Here is a 13362-nt window from a genome sequence, read left to right as displayed (position 1 = left end):
TAGTGCTTTTCACATAGTCTGTGCTTAACAAATGCCATTATTATTATTATTATTATTATTATTAAGGAACGACCAGAGAGATAGGAGAACCAGGAGAGAACAGTGTCAGTGAAGCCAGTGTTGGATAATGTTTCAGAAGGGGGGTGGTCAATAGTGTTGAGGTCAGCTGAGAGGTTGAGGAGGATTAGGGTGGAGTAGAGGTCTTTGCATTTGGCAGGAAGGAGTTCATTAGAGACCTTTGAGAGGGCAGTTTCTGTGGAATGAAAGGGAAGGTAGCCTGATTGGAGGGGGTCAAGAAGTGGAGGAGAGGAAGTGGAGACAGTGGGTATACTTAATCTGCTTACAGAGTTTGGAGAGAAATGGTAGGAGGGAGATGGGGCGATAACTGGAGGGAGCCATGGAGTCAAGAAAGGGGTTTTTTTTAAGGATAGGAGAGACATGAGCATCTCTGAAAGCCGTGTGGGGAAAGCTAATGGAGAGTGAACAGGTGAAGATGGTGTTCAGGGAAGGCAGAAAGGAGGGGGCAAGAGCTTCCATAAGGTGCGAAGGGATGAGGTCAGAGGCGCAGGTGGTGGGGCCAGATTTTGAGAGGAGGTGGGAGATTTCCTCTTGAAATACTGCTGGGAAAGATGGGAGAGTTGAAGAAGGACAGGAGGAGGGAAGGACAGAAAAGGAGCAGGGGAAATTTTCGGGATATCACAGCTCAGGGTTTCCACTATCTCAATACAGTATGTGGCCAGGGCATTTGGAGCAAGAGATGGGGGTCGTGGGGGGGAAGGGGGGCAGGGGATCTGAGGAGGGAGTTAAATATCAAACAAATGGCGAGGGCAATTGTTATGGGATTCAATACGGATGGAGAGACAATAATGGTTGGAAAGACAATAAGGATGGACAGACAATGTTGCCAGGCAGAGGAGAGGGCAGAGTAAAAGCAGGCCCAGATGAAATTGAGGTGGACAGGGTCAGCCTGACAGCTGGATTTCCACCAGCAGCGCTCTGTGGTACATGCACCGGAGCGAAGGAAGAGGTGATCCAGGGTCGTGGATTAGTGGTATGAGATCGGTAAAGGGATAGGGGAATGACTGAGTTGATGTCAGGAGAGAATATGGTGTTGAGGGTGTCAATTTGGTCATCGAGGGATGGTAGTTTGGGAATGGAAACTAAATGGGGCACGATGACTTGAGAAAATTGGATGGATTCAAAAAACAGAAGGTCTCTCTGAGGGAACAGGATGGATTTGTGGGGATGGGGCATGTGGGAGAGAAGGCAGGTAAGAAGGTTGTGGTCATATAGGGATTTCAGATGTTGAGGGTAGAGACTGTACACTGACTACAGATGATGAGATCAAGTGTATGTCCAAGTTGTTGAGAGGGTGAGGTGGGGTACAGCAGTCGGTGGAGATGAGGAGTGATAGATACTGGGAGCGGAAGAGTCATCAGGAACGTCCACATTGATATTGAAGTTCCCAAGGATCAGTGGAGAAAGAGAAAAGGAATGCGAGAAAGGAATACATATTTACTATTCTATTTTGTAAATGATGTGCATATAGCTTTAAATTCTATTTGTTCTGACCATTTTGACACCTGTCTACATGTTTTGTTTTGTTGTCTGTCTCCCCCTTCTAGACTGTGAACCCTCTGTTGGGTTAGGGACCGTCTCTATATGTTGCCGACTTGTACTTCCCAAGCGCTTAGTATAGTGCTCTGCACACAGTAAGTGCTCAATAAATAGGATTGAATGAATGAATGAATAGAAACAGTTCAAAGAGCTGGAAGTGAGGCCTGGGGGGCAGTTGATGACCGTGACTAAGTAACTGGAGTGGGTGGTAGAGGTGGATGATATGGGCTTCAAAGAAGGGAAAGAGAGGGACGGGGGAGGTGGAAACTGGCATTTGGGAGTGAGAAAGAAGCCGACTCCTCCCCCTTTCCCAGTGAGTCTTGGGGAGTGGGTGAAGAGGAGACCCCCTCTAGAGAAAGCAGCAGGGGAGACTGTGTCATTTGGGGAGAGCCAGGTTCCAATGATGGAGGAGGAGGAGCAGGGACTGGGTCAGGAACAGGTCAAGGATGAAGGGAAGCATCCCCGTACCACAGAGGAATCCCGCAGGCCGTACCTGGCTGAGGCTGTGGGAAAGGTGCAGCAGGGGGAGAGGACGGCATGGGATGGGGAGGGAGATAAGGGATGGTGCTGGGACAGGATAAAAGGGATGGGGAGGAGGAATAAAGTGGTGCAAGGGGTGGGGAGGAGCTCGATGGAAGGAGAGGCGGGCGGTGATGGAAATGAAGGGGACTGAGGGAGGGGACACGATGGAGTTAGAGAAGCTTAAGGGTTATACATGAGGTTGTCAGCATTAACTGCTTAATCTGGTGGTTCTGTGATTCAACAGCCGAACTGAACGCCGGTCCTTAAGTGAAGAGTGTTTATTATTATTATTATTCTTGTTACTATTATATTATTACTAGTATAATAGTAATTATAACTACTATTATTAGTTAATAATAACGATTATTATTATGATGTTACTTGTTAAGCGCTTCGTATGTGCCAAGCACTTTTCTAAGCGCTGGGTTAGATAGAAGGCAATCAGGTTGTCCAATGTGGGGCTCACAGTCTAATTCCCCATTTTACAGATGAGGTAACTGAGGGAGAAGCTAAAGAAGTTAAGTGGCTTGCCCAAGGTCACACAGCAGACAGGTGCCGGAGCTGGGATTAGAACCCACATCCTCTGAATCCCAAGTCCACGCTGCTCCCACTTAGCAACGCTGCTTCTCTAGGTGATCCAATATACATGAATACAAGTTTCCCTACAAACACAGCACCCAAAAAGCTTTGGGATTCTATCCAGAGGGTCGGCGAAATTAATGGGTTCCATTACCACGTGCATTTCACAGATTAGCTATGCTAATCCGATACTTTCTGGCATTACTGCTTGCCGCAACGCAAGCATCAGTCACAACACCAAACAAGACTATTGTCCATCACAATGACGGCCTTTGTCTTTTGATCCTGAGTGGAACATTTTGTTGATATTTGACCCTACAAACACTTATCTGAGATATCAATTTTTACAAGTACAATAGTAAAGAAGCCAACTATTTTTAAAGAGTACAATAGAAAATAAGTCACTGATTCCATCAAGGAAGATTTAGAAAATGCGGAAATGACTACTTTTAGTTAAAGTATTACGGCTGTGCTGAAATCAGTCTACGTGTTTTGTTGTACGTCTCCCCTTTCTAGACTGTGAGCCCAATGTTGGGCAGGGACCGTCTCTATGTGTTGCTACTTGTACTTCCCAAGCAGTTAATACAGTGCTCTGCACATAGTAAGCGCTCAATAAATACGATTGAATGAATGAATGAATGAATATTAGAAAGTTTGACCTCCTCCTCCTCCACACTCTTCATGTCAGGACTGCCACCAACAATGTCAATGTAATAAGTATCGCTTAGGAACCATACATGTACTTTCATAAAGGACCCAGAAGTATAATGAGACACACACAAAGGACAAATACACATTTCAGAATTCTTTTCCAAATTCAAAGTAATCACTCTTACTCCCTTCATTTCCAATCTTTTAAAACATCACCTTTTAAAAATTGTATGCTTTGGTTTATTAGTTTTTTTTAACTGGGTGGCCAAGTCTTCTGCTACAAAAAGCATTACAAATGCCAATACTGCCTATAAGATAATGCCTCTTAACAAAGCTTGAGTTGAAATATAATCTGGTTCTATACTTATCCTCTCAATGACATCCAGACTAATGCATTCAGTTTACATGGGCAGGGAACATGTCTGATAATTCTGTTGTGTTGTACTCGCCCAAGCGCTTACTACAGTGTCTGGCACATAATAAGCACTCAATGAATACAATTGATTGTGTGATCAAAATATTTTTCTTCCTAGAGTTCAGGGCAACAGATTCAGCCAACAGCACATCCGGCTGTATTCTTTCTCACTCCTTCACCACCACTGTAGTCATGTCCCTGAAATCAAAACATGGCTGGCAGTCCTGCCCATGAAGCAAAAAACCAACTAAACCTTAGTTCACAATCTCAGAGCCATACAAAGCTAATGTGCCAATTGGAGAGAGAAGCTGTAGGAAATAAAGGCAGCGGGTGAAGCTTACAGCCTTAGGAAGCGAGCCTGGTGGGGAAGAATTCCTTTTCAGAGGAGGAATCTTCAAAAGTAAAATGGGCTTTGTAAATGTGAAAAGTTAATTTTCTAACGGTAGTCATGTTTCAGGCAGGTCAATGATCCATTCTTGAACTTTTTTTACTAGTAGGTTTACTTATCGATTTATGTGTGTCAAGATCTTTGCCAAGTGAATCAGAGGTGTTTAAGAAGGAACCTCATTACACACTTTAGACCAACAGAACCAGTCAGGAGGGAATGCATTTTACAGCATGACTACATTCCTTCTGTAGGCAGCCTAAGACATGGCAGATGCAGTCTGCCGAGCCTGAAGTTGCCCTACATCATTTGAGGGGCTGAGGGACGAGCATTTTGAACCACCATACCCAATGACTTCACATCTGAAATGTAAAACCCAAAACGGAGCAAAGTTGGTTTCATCACCTGGAAAACGATGCACGAAAATCGTCTTTAAGCGGAACTGTTGGATAGAGTCGTAGGGTTTTTTTTTAGGTCTTACCATAAGGGGGTATTTGAAGTAGTCGCTATCAAGGGAGCACTCTTTGGCAGCATGAGCCAGGCCTTGTAAGATGGGGATAAAGATCTGTAAGGAAAAAGGAATCACACGGTGAGATCGTTCAAGAACAGGAAACCGTCAGATCTAGATGTGGACGCTTAGCCATTTCATTCTATTCCCAAGGGAAAACAGGTCATGAGGATACTTCTGTCCTGGGGAACTGGTGTTACATTCCTACTGGGCAGACGTGGCCAAACCTCCCCATTTGGGACAACTTCTATTCCCCAGAAGGTCCTTGGAGAATCCCACCAGCTCTCAGGATCCAGAGGCACAAGAATCCCTGCTTCAATCTCCACTGATGCCCTCAGGAATAACAGGATGCCCCATGCTCCAACTCAACTGTTCCTCAGGTGGAAAGTTGATGCGCAATGTTGCCAACATTGTACTTCCCAAGCGCTTAGTACAGTGCTCTGCACACAGTAAGCGCTCAATAAATACGATTGATGATGACGATGATGCGCAAGTACCTACCCAATTTCCAGAGGACCTAAGAACAGGGAGGCAGTGTGGTTTAGTGATAAGACTAAGGTACTGGAGCTTTGTCACTGGCCTGTTGTTTGATTCTGGGCAAGACATTTAGCACCTCTATGCCTCAGTTTCCTGATGTTTAAAATGGAGATAATACCTGCCTCTCTATTTCACAAGGATGTCATGAGGTCAAAGTGAGATACATAAATGTCAAAAGCTCTTTATGTTAATACTTGTCTCCCCCTCTAGACTGTAAGCTCATTATGGACGGGGAATATGTCCATCGCATTGTTACCCAGAACTCTCCAGAGCACTTAATACAGTGATCTGCACACAGTAAGTGCTCAATAAGTATTATTCACTGATTGAGGAAAAATACAAATACAATTTCCAAGTATTAACATTATCAACAAGTTGCGGGCATCTCTCTTCCTTATTATTCCGGTCCTCCACCTCATTTTTTTGGTCAAACTTTTAGAGTCTGACACTAAGAGATGATGCCAATTTATGCAGAAACTAGAGTAACTTCTCAGTGTTTCTGACCAAAGCTTTTGGTCAACCAATCAATCAATTGTATTTATTGAGCGCTTACTGTGTGCAGAGCACTGTACTAAGCACTTGGGAAGTACAAGTTGGCAACATATAGAGACAGTCCCTACCCAACAGTGGGCTCACAGTCTAAAAGGTCAAAGCTTTTGGTCAGAAATGAAGTTTTTCCCTAATAATTATTTCCACCCATGCATCAAATCAATGGGAGGAGGCACAGCCTAATGGAAAAAATATGGAACTGGGAGACAGGAGATCCAGATTCTAGACTGTGAGCCCACTTCTAGACTGTGAGCCCACTGTTGGGTAGGGCCCGTCTCTAGATGTTGCCAACTTGTACCTCCCAAGCGCTTAGTACAGTGCTCTGCACACAGTAAGCGCTCAATAAACACGATTGAATGAATGAATACAATGATCTGATTTTCTTTTATCAACTCAGTAACTGCCCAGCTAAGTACCATTAAGAACAGGGGATACTGAAGCAGTTCAAAAGAGAAGCATGCCAAAGAGAAGCACTAGTGGGAATAGCAAGGGCCTAGGAGTTAGAGGACCTGGAATTTAATCCCAGCTCCACCACCTTCTGTTGTATGACCTTAGGCAAGTTACTTAACTTCTTTGAGCCTCAGTTTCCTTACCTGTAAAATGGGGATTAAATCCTACTCCCTGCTATTCAGACTGGAGAGCCTCAGTAGGACAGGGATCTATGTCCAGCCTGAGTATATTGTTTCTTCCCCAGTGCGCAGTACAGAGGTTTGCACATAGTAAGTGCATGACGACTACCATAAAAAAAGACCTACGTTCACATTCACGGATGTGAATGGAAACATCCGATATGAACCTTCTAACTCAATACCATATAATGAGTTCTCAACCTGATGTCCAGACTCTAAGGTGCAAGAATTTTCCTGAAAGACTTATAAATATTCTGGGCAAGGTTTCCTGATCACATCTAATCCCAGACTTCATTCATCTTGAATGACTCAGCTCGGATACGGGGACAATCTAGACTAACAACATGAAGTAATAAATGTCAAAACAAGAAGTGCTGTTGATGAACAAATGAGGAAACGAGGACCTAAACGCCAAACATCAGAAAGTCTGCTATTCAAAGTTATCGGCAGTGTCCTTTGATAAACTGGGCAAAGCTCCCTTCCCTACTAATTTTGTTCCATTCCAACAAATACCCACTTCAGTTATCTCTTCTTATTTTTAAAAGCAAAGCTCCCTACTGGATTACAATGTGTCTGTGAAGTGTCTTTGGATCTCTCTGGATACAGAACGGATTAACTGTTGCCGCTGAACTAACTCTGGTAGCGGTAATGTCCTGCATTGTTTGCCCTCTAAAAATGGAATTCGCTAAATCCCAGCTCTACTAAGGTGGGTAGTAATTTTTTTTATGGCATTTGTTAAGCGCATATTACGTGCCTGGCACTGTACTAAGCACTGTGGGAGATACAAGCTAATCAGGTTGGACACCGTCCATGTCCCACACAGGGCTCACAGTCTCAATTCCCATTTTGCAGAGGAGGGAACTGAGGCCCAGAGAAGTTATGTGACTTGCCCAAGGTGATACAGCAGACAACTGGCCGAACCGGGAATTAGAACACAGGTACATCTGACAACTTGACACCTGTCCACATGTTTTGTTTTGTTGTCTGTCTCCCCCTTCTAGACTGTAAGCCCGTTGTTGGATAGGGACCGTCTCTATATGTTGCCAACTTGTACTTTCCAAGCACTTAGTACAGTGCTCTGCACACAGTAAGCGCTCAATAAATACAACAATGAATGAATGAGCTTCTCTATATAAAATAATCAAGTCAATATACAAAATTATTCCAACAATGGGAAAGTCAGGAAAATAACATGTTAGCTCAGGCATACTTTTAACCTTAGGGATACTGAAAAGTAGACTCAGAATTTTACGAAATCTGTTTCCACAATTAAAATCCATAATTACCTAAGGAAAACAACGCAAAACTACCTCCACGGTTAGGAGCTTTGGCGACCTACCTATGATTTTGTGATTTAAAAAAGCTTCCTATTTTCAAACAAATCATTTTCGTCCGTTAAGATGAAGGATTAACTCCCCAGAGTAAATTTTGCCCAATATTCCCAAATCTACTGCTCTAGCCTTGACCTCTCTCCTGCTCTCCAGCTTCACATTTCCTCCTGCCTTCAGGACATTTCTACCTGGACATCCCACCAACACCTTAAGCTAAACGTGTCCAAAACAGAGCTCCTTATCTTCCCAAACAGTGACCTTCTCTCACTGTAGAAAGTACCACTATCCTCCCTATCTCACAAGCCTTGGCATTATCCTCAACTGATCTCCTGTTCAACCCACATATTCAATCTATCCGCAAATCCCGTCGTTTCTACCTTCAAAATATCACTAGAAATCGGTCTTTCCTCTCCATCCAAACTGTTACCACTCTGATCCAAGAATTTATCGAAGCCTGCCTTGACTACTGCATCAGTCGCCTTAATGCCTTCCCTGACTCATATCCCTTCCATACTCTACTGCTGCCAAGATGATTTTTCTTAAGAAAAAACAAAACCTAGTCAGTCAGTCCATATCTCGCTACTCCTCAAAAACCTCCAATGGTTGCCGCTAACCTCCTCACTGTGCCTCGTTCTCACCTGTCCCGCCGTCAACCCCCTGGCCCACAACCTCCCCCTGGCCTGCCGCACATCCACCAAGCTACCTCTCTTCCTCCCTTCAAAGCTCACCTCCTCCAGGAGGCCTTCCCAAACTGAGCCCCCTTTCCTCTCCCCCTCCCCCTCCCTCCCGCCCTACCTCCTTCCCCTCCCCACAGCACCTGTATATATGTTTGTCCAGATTTATCACTCTATTTGCTTTACTTCTACATATTTACTATTCTATTTATTTTGTTAATGATGTGCATCTAGCTTTACTTCTATTTATTCTGATGACTTGACACCTGCCCACATGTTTTGTTTTGTTGTCTGTCTCCCCCCTCTAGACTGTGAGCCCACTGGTGGGTAGGGACCATCCCTATATGTTGCCAACTTGGACGTCCCAAGTGCCTAGTACAGTGCTCTGCACACAGTAAGTGCTCAATAAATACAATTGAATGAATGAATGAATGAATGCACATCCACCTCTGCCTTAAACTCCTTCATCATCAGCTTTAAAGTATTCAATCAGCTCTCCCTCTCCTACCTTGCCATGTTGATTGCCCACTACAATCCAGCCCACATGCTTCGCTCTTCCAATGCCAACCTACTCACTGTCCCTCAGTCTCATCTATCTCCCACTGAGCCTTCGCCCTGTCCTCCCTCTGGCTTGGAATTCCCTCCCCCATCATATTCGACGGACCACAACTATCCCCAACTACAAAGCCATCCTAAAATGACATCTCCTCCAAGAGGCCTTCCCTGACTCACCCCTCAGCTGTCTTACTTGTCTTCCTTTCTGCATTGCCTACCCACTTGGATGAGTACTCTTTAAGCACTTGATATTCACCCCACCCTCAGCCCCACTGCATTTATGTACACATCCTAACCCACTGCCATTTTCCCTAACTGTGATTTCTTTTAATGTCTCCCCTTCTAGACTGTAAAATCCTTGTGGGCTGGGATCGTGTCTACCAACTTTATTGTATTGCACTTTCCCAAGCTCTCAGTACAATGCTCTGCACAGAGTCAGCACTCAATAATTACCATTGACCGGCTGACTGGTGGATTCTATCCTACCCTCCTTTCCTAGAGTGATCTGGATTTTATAATCCAACTCGTCTATCCCTTAAGAGAGAGAAAAAGCAAACCAACAAAATCAATCAATCAATCGTATTTATTGAGCGCTTACTGTGTGCAGAGCACTGTACTCAGCACTTGGGAAGTACAAGTTGGCAACACAAGTGCTGCACGTTAAATCCCCACCCTACTACCCCTATGAAACATGGAGTAGTCTCTATTTCCAAATCAATCAATCAATCGTATTTATTGAGCGCTTACTGTGTGCAGAGCACTGTACTAAGCACTTGGAAAGTACAAGCTGGCAACATATAGAGACAGTCCCTACCCAACAGTGGGCTCACAGTCTAGAAGTCTTTCCAAATCCAAAGGATCGATACGATGTGGGATAATAATAATAATAATAATAATAATAATAATAATAATAATAGCATTTATTAAGCACTTACTATGTGCAAAGCACTGTTCTAAGCGCTGGGGAGGTTACAAGGTGATCAGGTTGTCCCACGGGGGGCTCACAGTCTTCATCCCCATTTTACAGATGAGGGAACTGAGGCCCAGAGAAGTTAAGTGACTCGCCCGAAGTCACACAGCTGACAACTGTCGGGGACAGGATTCGAACCCATGACCTCGGACTCCAAAGCCCGTGCTCTTTCCACTGAGCCACGCTGCTTCGCCAATGATGACGTGGGACAAATGGGGGACGTGGGATGACGTGGGACAAATGACTAGCACGTTAGAACACTGAGGCAAAATGAAAGAATGAAATATTTGAAGATGAAATAATAATAATGATGGCATTTATTAAGCACTTAATACGTGCAAAGCACTGTTCTAAGCGCTGGGGAGGTTACAAGGTGATCAGGTTGTCCCACGTGGGGCTCACAGTCTTAATCCCCATTTTCCAGATGAGGGAACTGAGGCACAGAGAAGTGAAGTGACTTGCCCAAAGTCACACAGCGGACAACTGGTGGAGTGGGGATTCAAACCCCCGACCACTGACTCCGAAGACCGTGCTCTATCATCTTGAGGATGCAAAATCTCAAATTTCCCCACAGAACGGGGGCCAGCTGGGTGCTTGCCTTCCTGTCCCTCTGAAGCATGGTTTCTCCAGAGGTGGCCCAGAGGAAGAGTGAGAGAGTGAGGGGAAGGAAGGAATGAATGAAGGAATGAAGGAGGGAGGGAGGAAGGAAGGAGGGAAGGAGGGAAGGAAGGAAGGAAGGAAGGAAGGAAGGAAGGAAGGAAGGAAGGAAGGAAGGAAGGAAGGAAGGAAGGAAGGAAGGAAGGAAGGAAGGAAGGAAGGAAGGAAGGAAGGAAGGAAGGAAGGAAGGAAGGAAGGAAGGAAGGAAGGAAGGAAGGAGGAAGGAAGGAAGGAAGGAAGGAAGGAAGGAAGGAAGGAAGGAAGGAAGGAAGGAAGGAAGGAAGGAAGGAAGGAAGGAAGGAAGGAAGGAAGGAAGGAAGGAAGGAAGGAAGGAAGGAAGGAAGGAAGGAAGGAAGGAAGGAAGGAAGGAAGGAAGGAAGGAAGGAAGGAAGGAAGGAAGGAAGGAAGAGGAAGGAAGGAAGGAAGGAAAAGGAAGGAGGGAGGAAAAGAAATAGAGAGAGCAAGTGCTCACTCCAAGCTTACAAACACTGTCTACAGAAGGATACAGAAGGATACTGAGAGCTCACCTCCTCCAGGAGGCCTTCCCAGACTGAGCCCCTTCCTTCCTCTCCCCTTCGTCCCCCTCTCCATCCCCCCATCTTACCTCCTTCCCTTCCCCACAGCGCCTGCATATATGTTTGTACATATTTATTACTCTGTTTATTCATTTATTTATTTTACTTGTACCTATCTATTCTATTTATTTTATTTTGTTGGTATGTTTGGTTTTGTTCTCTGTCTCCCCCTTCTAGACTGTGAGTCCACCGTTGGGTAGGGACCGTCTCTATACGTTGCCAGCTTGTACTTCCCAAGCGCTTAGTCCAGTGCTCTGCACACAGTAAGCGCTCAATAAATACGATTGACTGATTGATTGATTCCCAGGCTGGAGACAGCTTTGGGGCACTGCAACTGATTGGAGTGATCCCAGCCCAGGTCAGCACCAAGCCTTGTAACCCAGCTAGATGCTTCTAACGAGGAGGGAATGAATACAGAGGGGCCCGGCAGTGATGGTGGCTCATAGGCTCAGTGTGGGCTCAAGAAACTAAGCCCACATAGAAGCCACACAAGGGCACTGCTGCCGGCCAGGAGACCCACCCCAAGGGTCATCCCCAAGTTCAGATGGTGGCCATGGGTTCGGGAATTAGGTGGGGAATGATAATAATAATAATTATGACATTTGTTAAGTGCTCACTATGTGCCAGGCACTGTACTAAGTGCTAGGGTGGATGCAGGCAAATCGGGTTGGACGCAGTCCCTGCCCCACGTGGGGCTCACAGTCTCAACCCTTATTTTCCAGATGAGGGAACTGAGGCCCAGAGATGTGAAGTGACTTCTCCAAGGTCACACAGCGGACGGGTGGTGGAGCTGGGATTGGAACCCATGACCTGATTCCCGGGTCCGTGCTCTAGCCACCACACCATGCTGCTTCACACGTGATGGAAACACGTATTAAGCACAGCTGAGAAGCAGCACGAAGTAGTGGATAGACACGGGCCCAAGAGTGAAAAGGTCAAAGGTTCTAATTCTGGCTCCACCACTTGCCTGCTGTGTGACCTTGGGCAAGCCACTTTATTTATTTTACTTGTACCTATCTATTCTATTTATTTTATTTTGTTAGTATGTTTGGTTTTGTTCTCTGTCTCCCCCTTTTAGACTGTGAGCCCACTGTTGGGTAGGGACTGTCTCTCTATGTTGCCAACTTCTACTTCCCAAGCGCTCTGCACACAGTAAGCGCTCAATAAATACGATTGATTGACTGATTGATTCTCTGGGCCTCAGTTCCCTCATCTGTAAAATAGGGATTGAGACTGCGAGTCCCACGTGGGACAGGGACTGTGTCCAACCCGATTTGCTTACATCTACCCCAGCACTTGGTCCACTGCTTGTTGCATAGTAAGCACTTAATACCACAATTATTATTATTAATTCAGGAGGAGGAGATGCAAGGACATGGCAAAGGTCCCTTTGTGCCCCTTTCTCCACGACGCTTGGGGTAAATGCCACACCTGCTTCGTCCCCTCTCATCCCAGTTACATCCCACTGAGCCTCTTGATTTCTCACCCTTTCTAAGCCCATCTCTGCACATAAGCAGAAAAACACTCGCGTCGCACATGTTAGTCTGCCTTTAGGACTAATAAAGGGTGCTTCCCTAAGCCCTCATTTCCTCTTCTCCCATTCTCTTCTGCATCGCCCTGAAATTTGGGATTTGCTCCCCTTATTCACCTCTCCCTTAGTCCCACAGCACTTATGTACATAGCCATAATTTACTTATTTATACTGATGTCTGTCTCCCCTTCTAGACTGCCCGCTCACTGAGGGCAGGGAGCCTGTCTCCCAACTCTGTTGTATTGTACTCTCCCAGGCTCTTAGCAGAGTGTTTTTTACACAGTAAGCGCTCATTAAAAATGAGCGATTGTTTACAGTGTTCAGCCATTCATTCTTTCAATCATATTTATTGAGCACTTAGTGCTTACAGTGCAGGGCAGGCAAGTACAATTCAGCAATAAAGAGAGACGATCCTTGCCCACGCCGGGCTTACAGTCTTGAAGGGGGAAGAGAGACATCAAAACAAAACGAAATGTTGCTTGGAGTACCTCCATGTAGGTGAAAATTATCTACTATTGTTAACGTATATGGACTACATAAATCTTTCATGAGCGTGATTTGATTCTATTCCTCTAGATTCCCTTATCTTTCTAGGAAAAAAAAAAAGTTCCACTGGGCTTTCTCTGTCACTCCTACGATTCAACAAGATTAAGCTAACAACCGATCCGAGACAAGAA

At 45.2% G+C, this 13362-nt stretch overlaps 1 protein-coding gene across 2 annotated transcripts in view; it reads right to left on the bottom strand.

The window, feature by feature from the left end:
• UBE4B (ubiquitination factor E4B) overlaps positions 1-13362 on the bottom strand; it is a 129655-nt gene that overhangs the window by 40737 nt on the left and 75556 nt on the right. For both annotated transcript variants that reach the window (XM_038746349.1, XM_038746348.1), the window contains one exon: positions 4651-4734. In XM_038746349.1, coding sequence (XP_038602277.1) covers positions 4651-4734 — 84 coding nt within the window. The remainder of the gene's footprint in view (positions 1-4650; positions 4735-13362) is intronic.

Source organism: Tachyglossus aculeatus, chromosome 5 (genome assembly GCF_015852505.1).
Source record: "Tachyglossus aculeatus isolate mTacAcu1 chromosome 5, mTacAcu1.pri, whole genome shotgun sequence".
Classification (NCBI taxonomy): domain Eukaryota; kingdom Metazoa; phylum Chordata; class Mammalia; order Monotremata; family Tachyglossidae; genus Tachyglossus; species Tachyglossus aculeatus.
The sequence above is the reverse complement of the archived record's forward strand: the minus strand, read 5'-3'. Positions and strand labels throughout refer to the sequence as shown.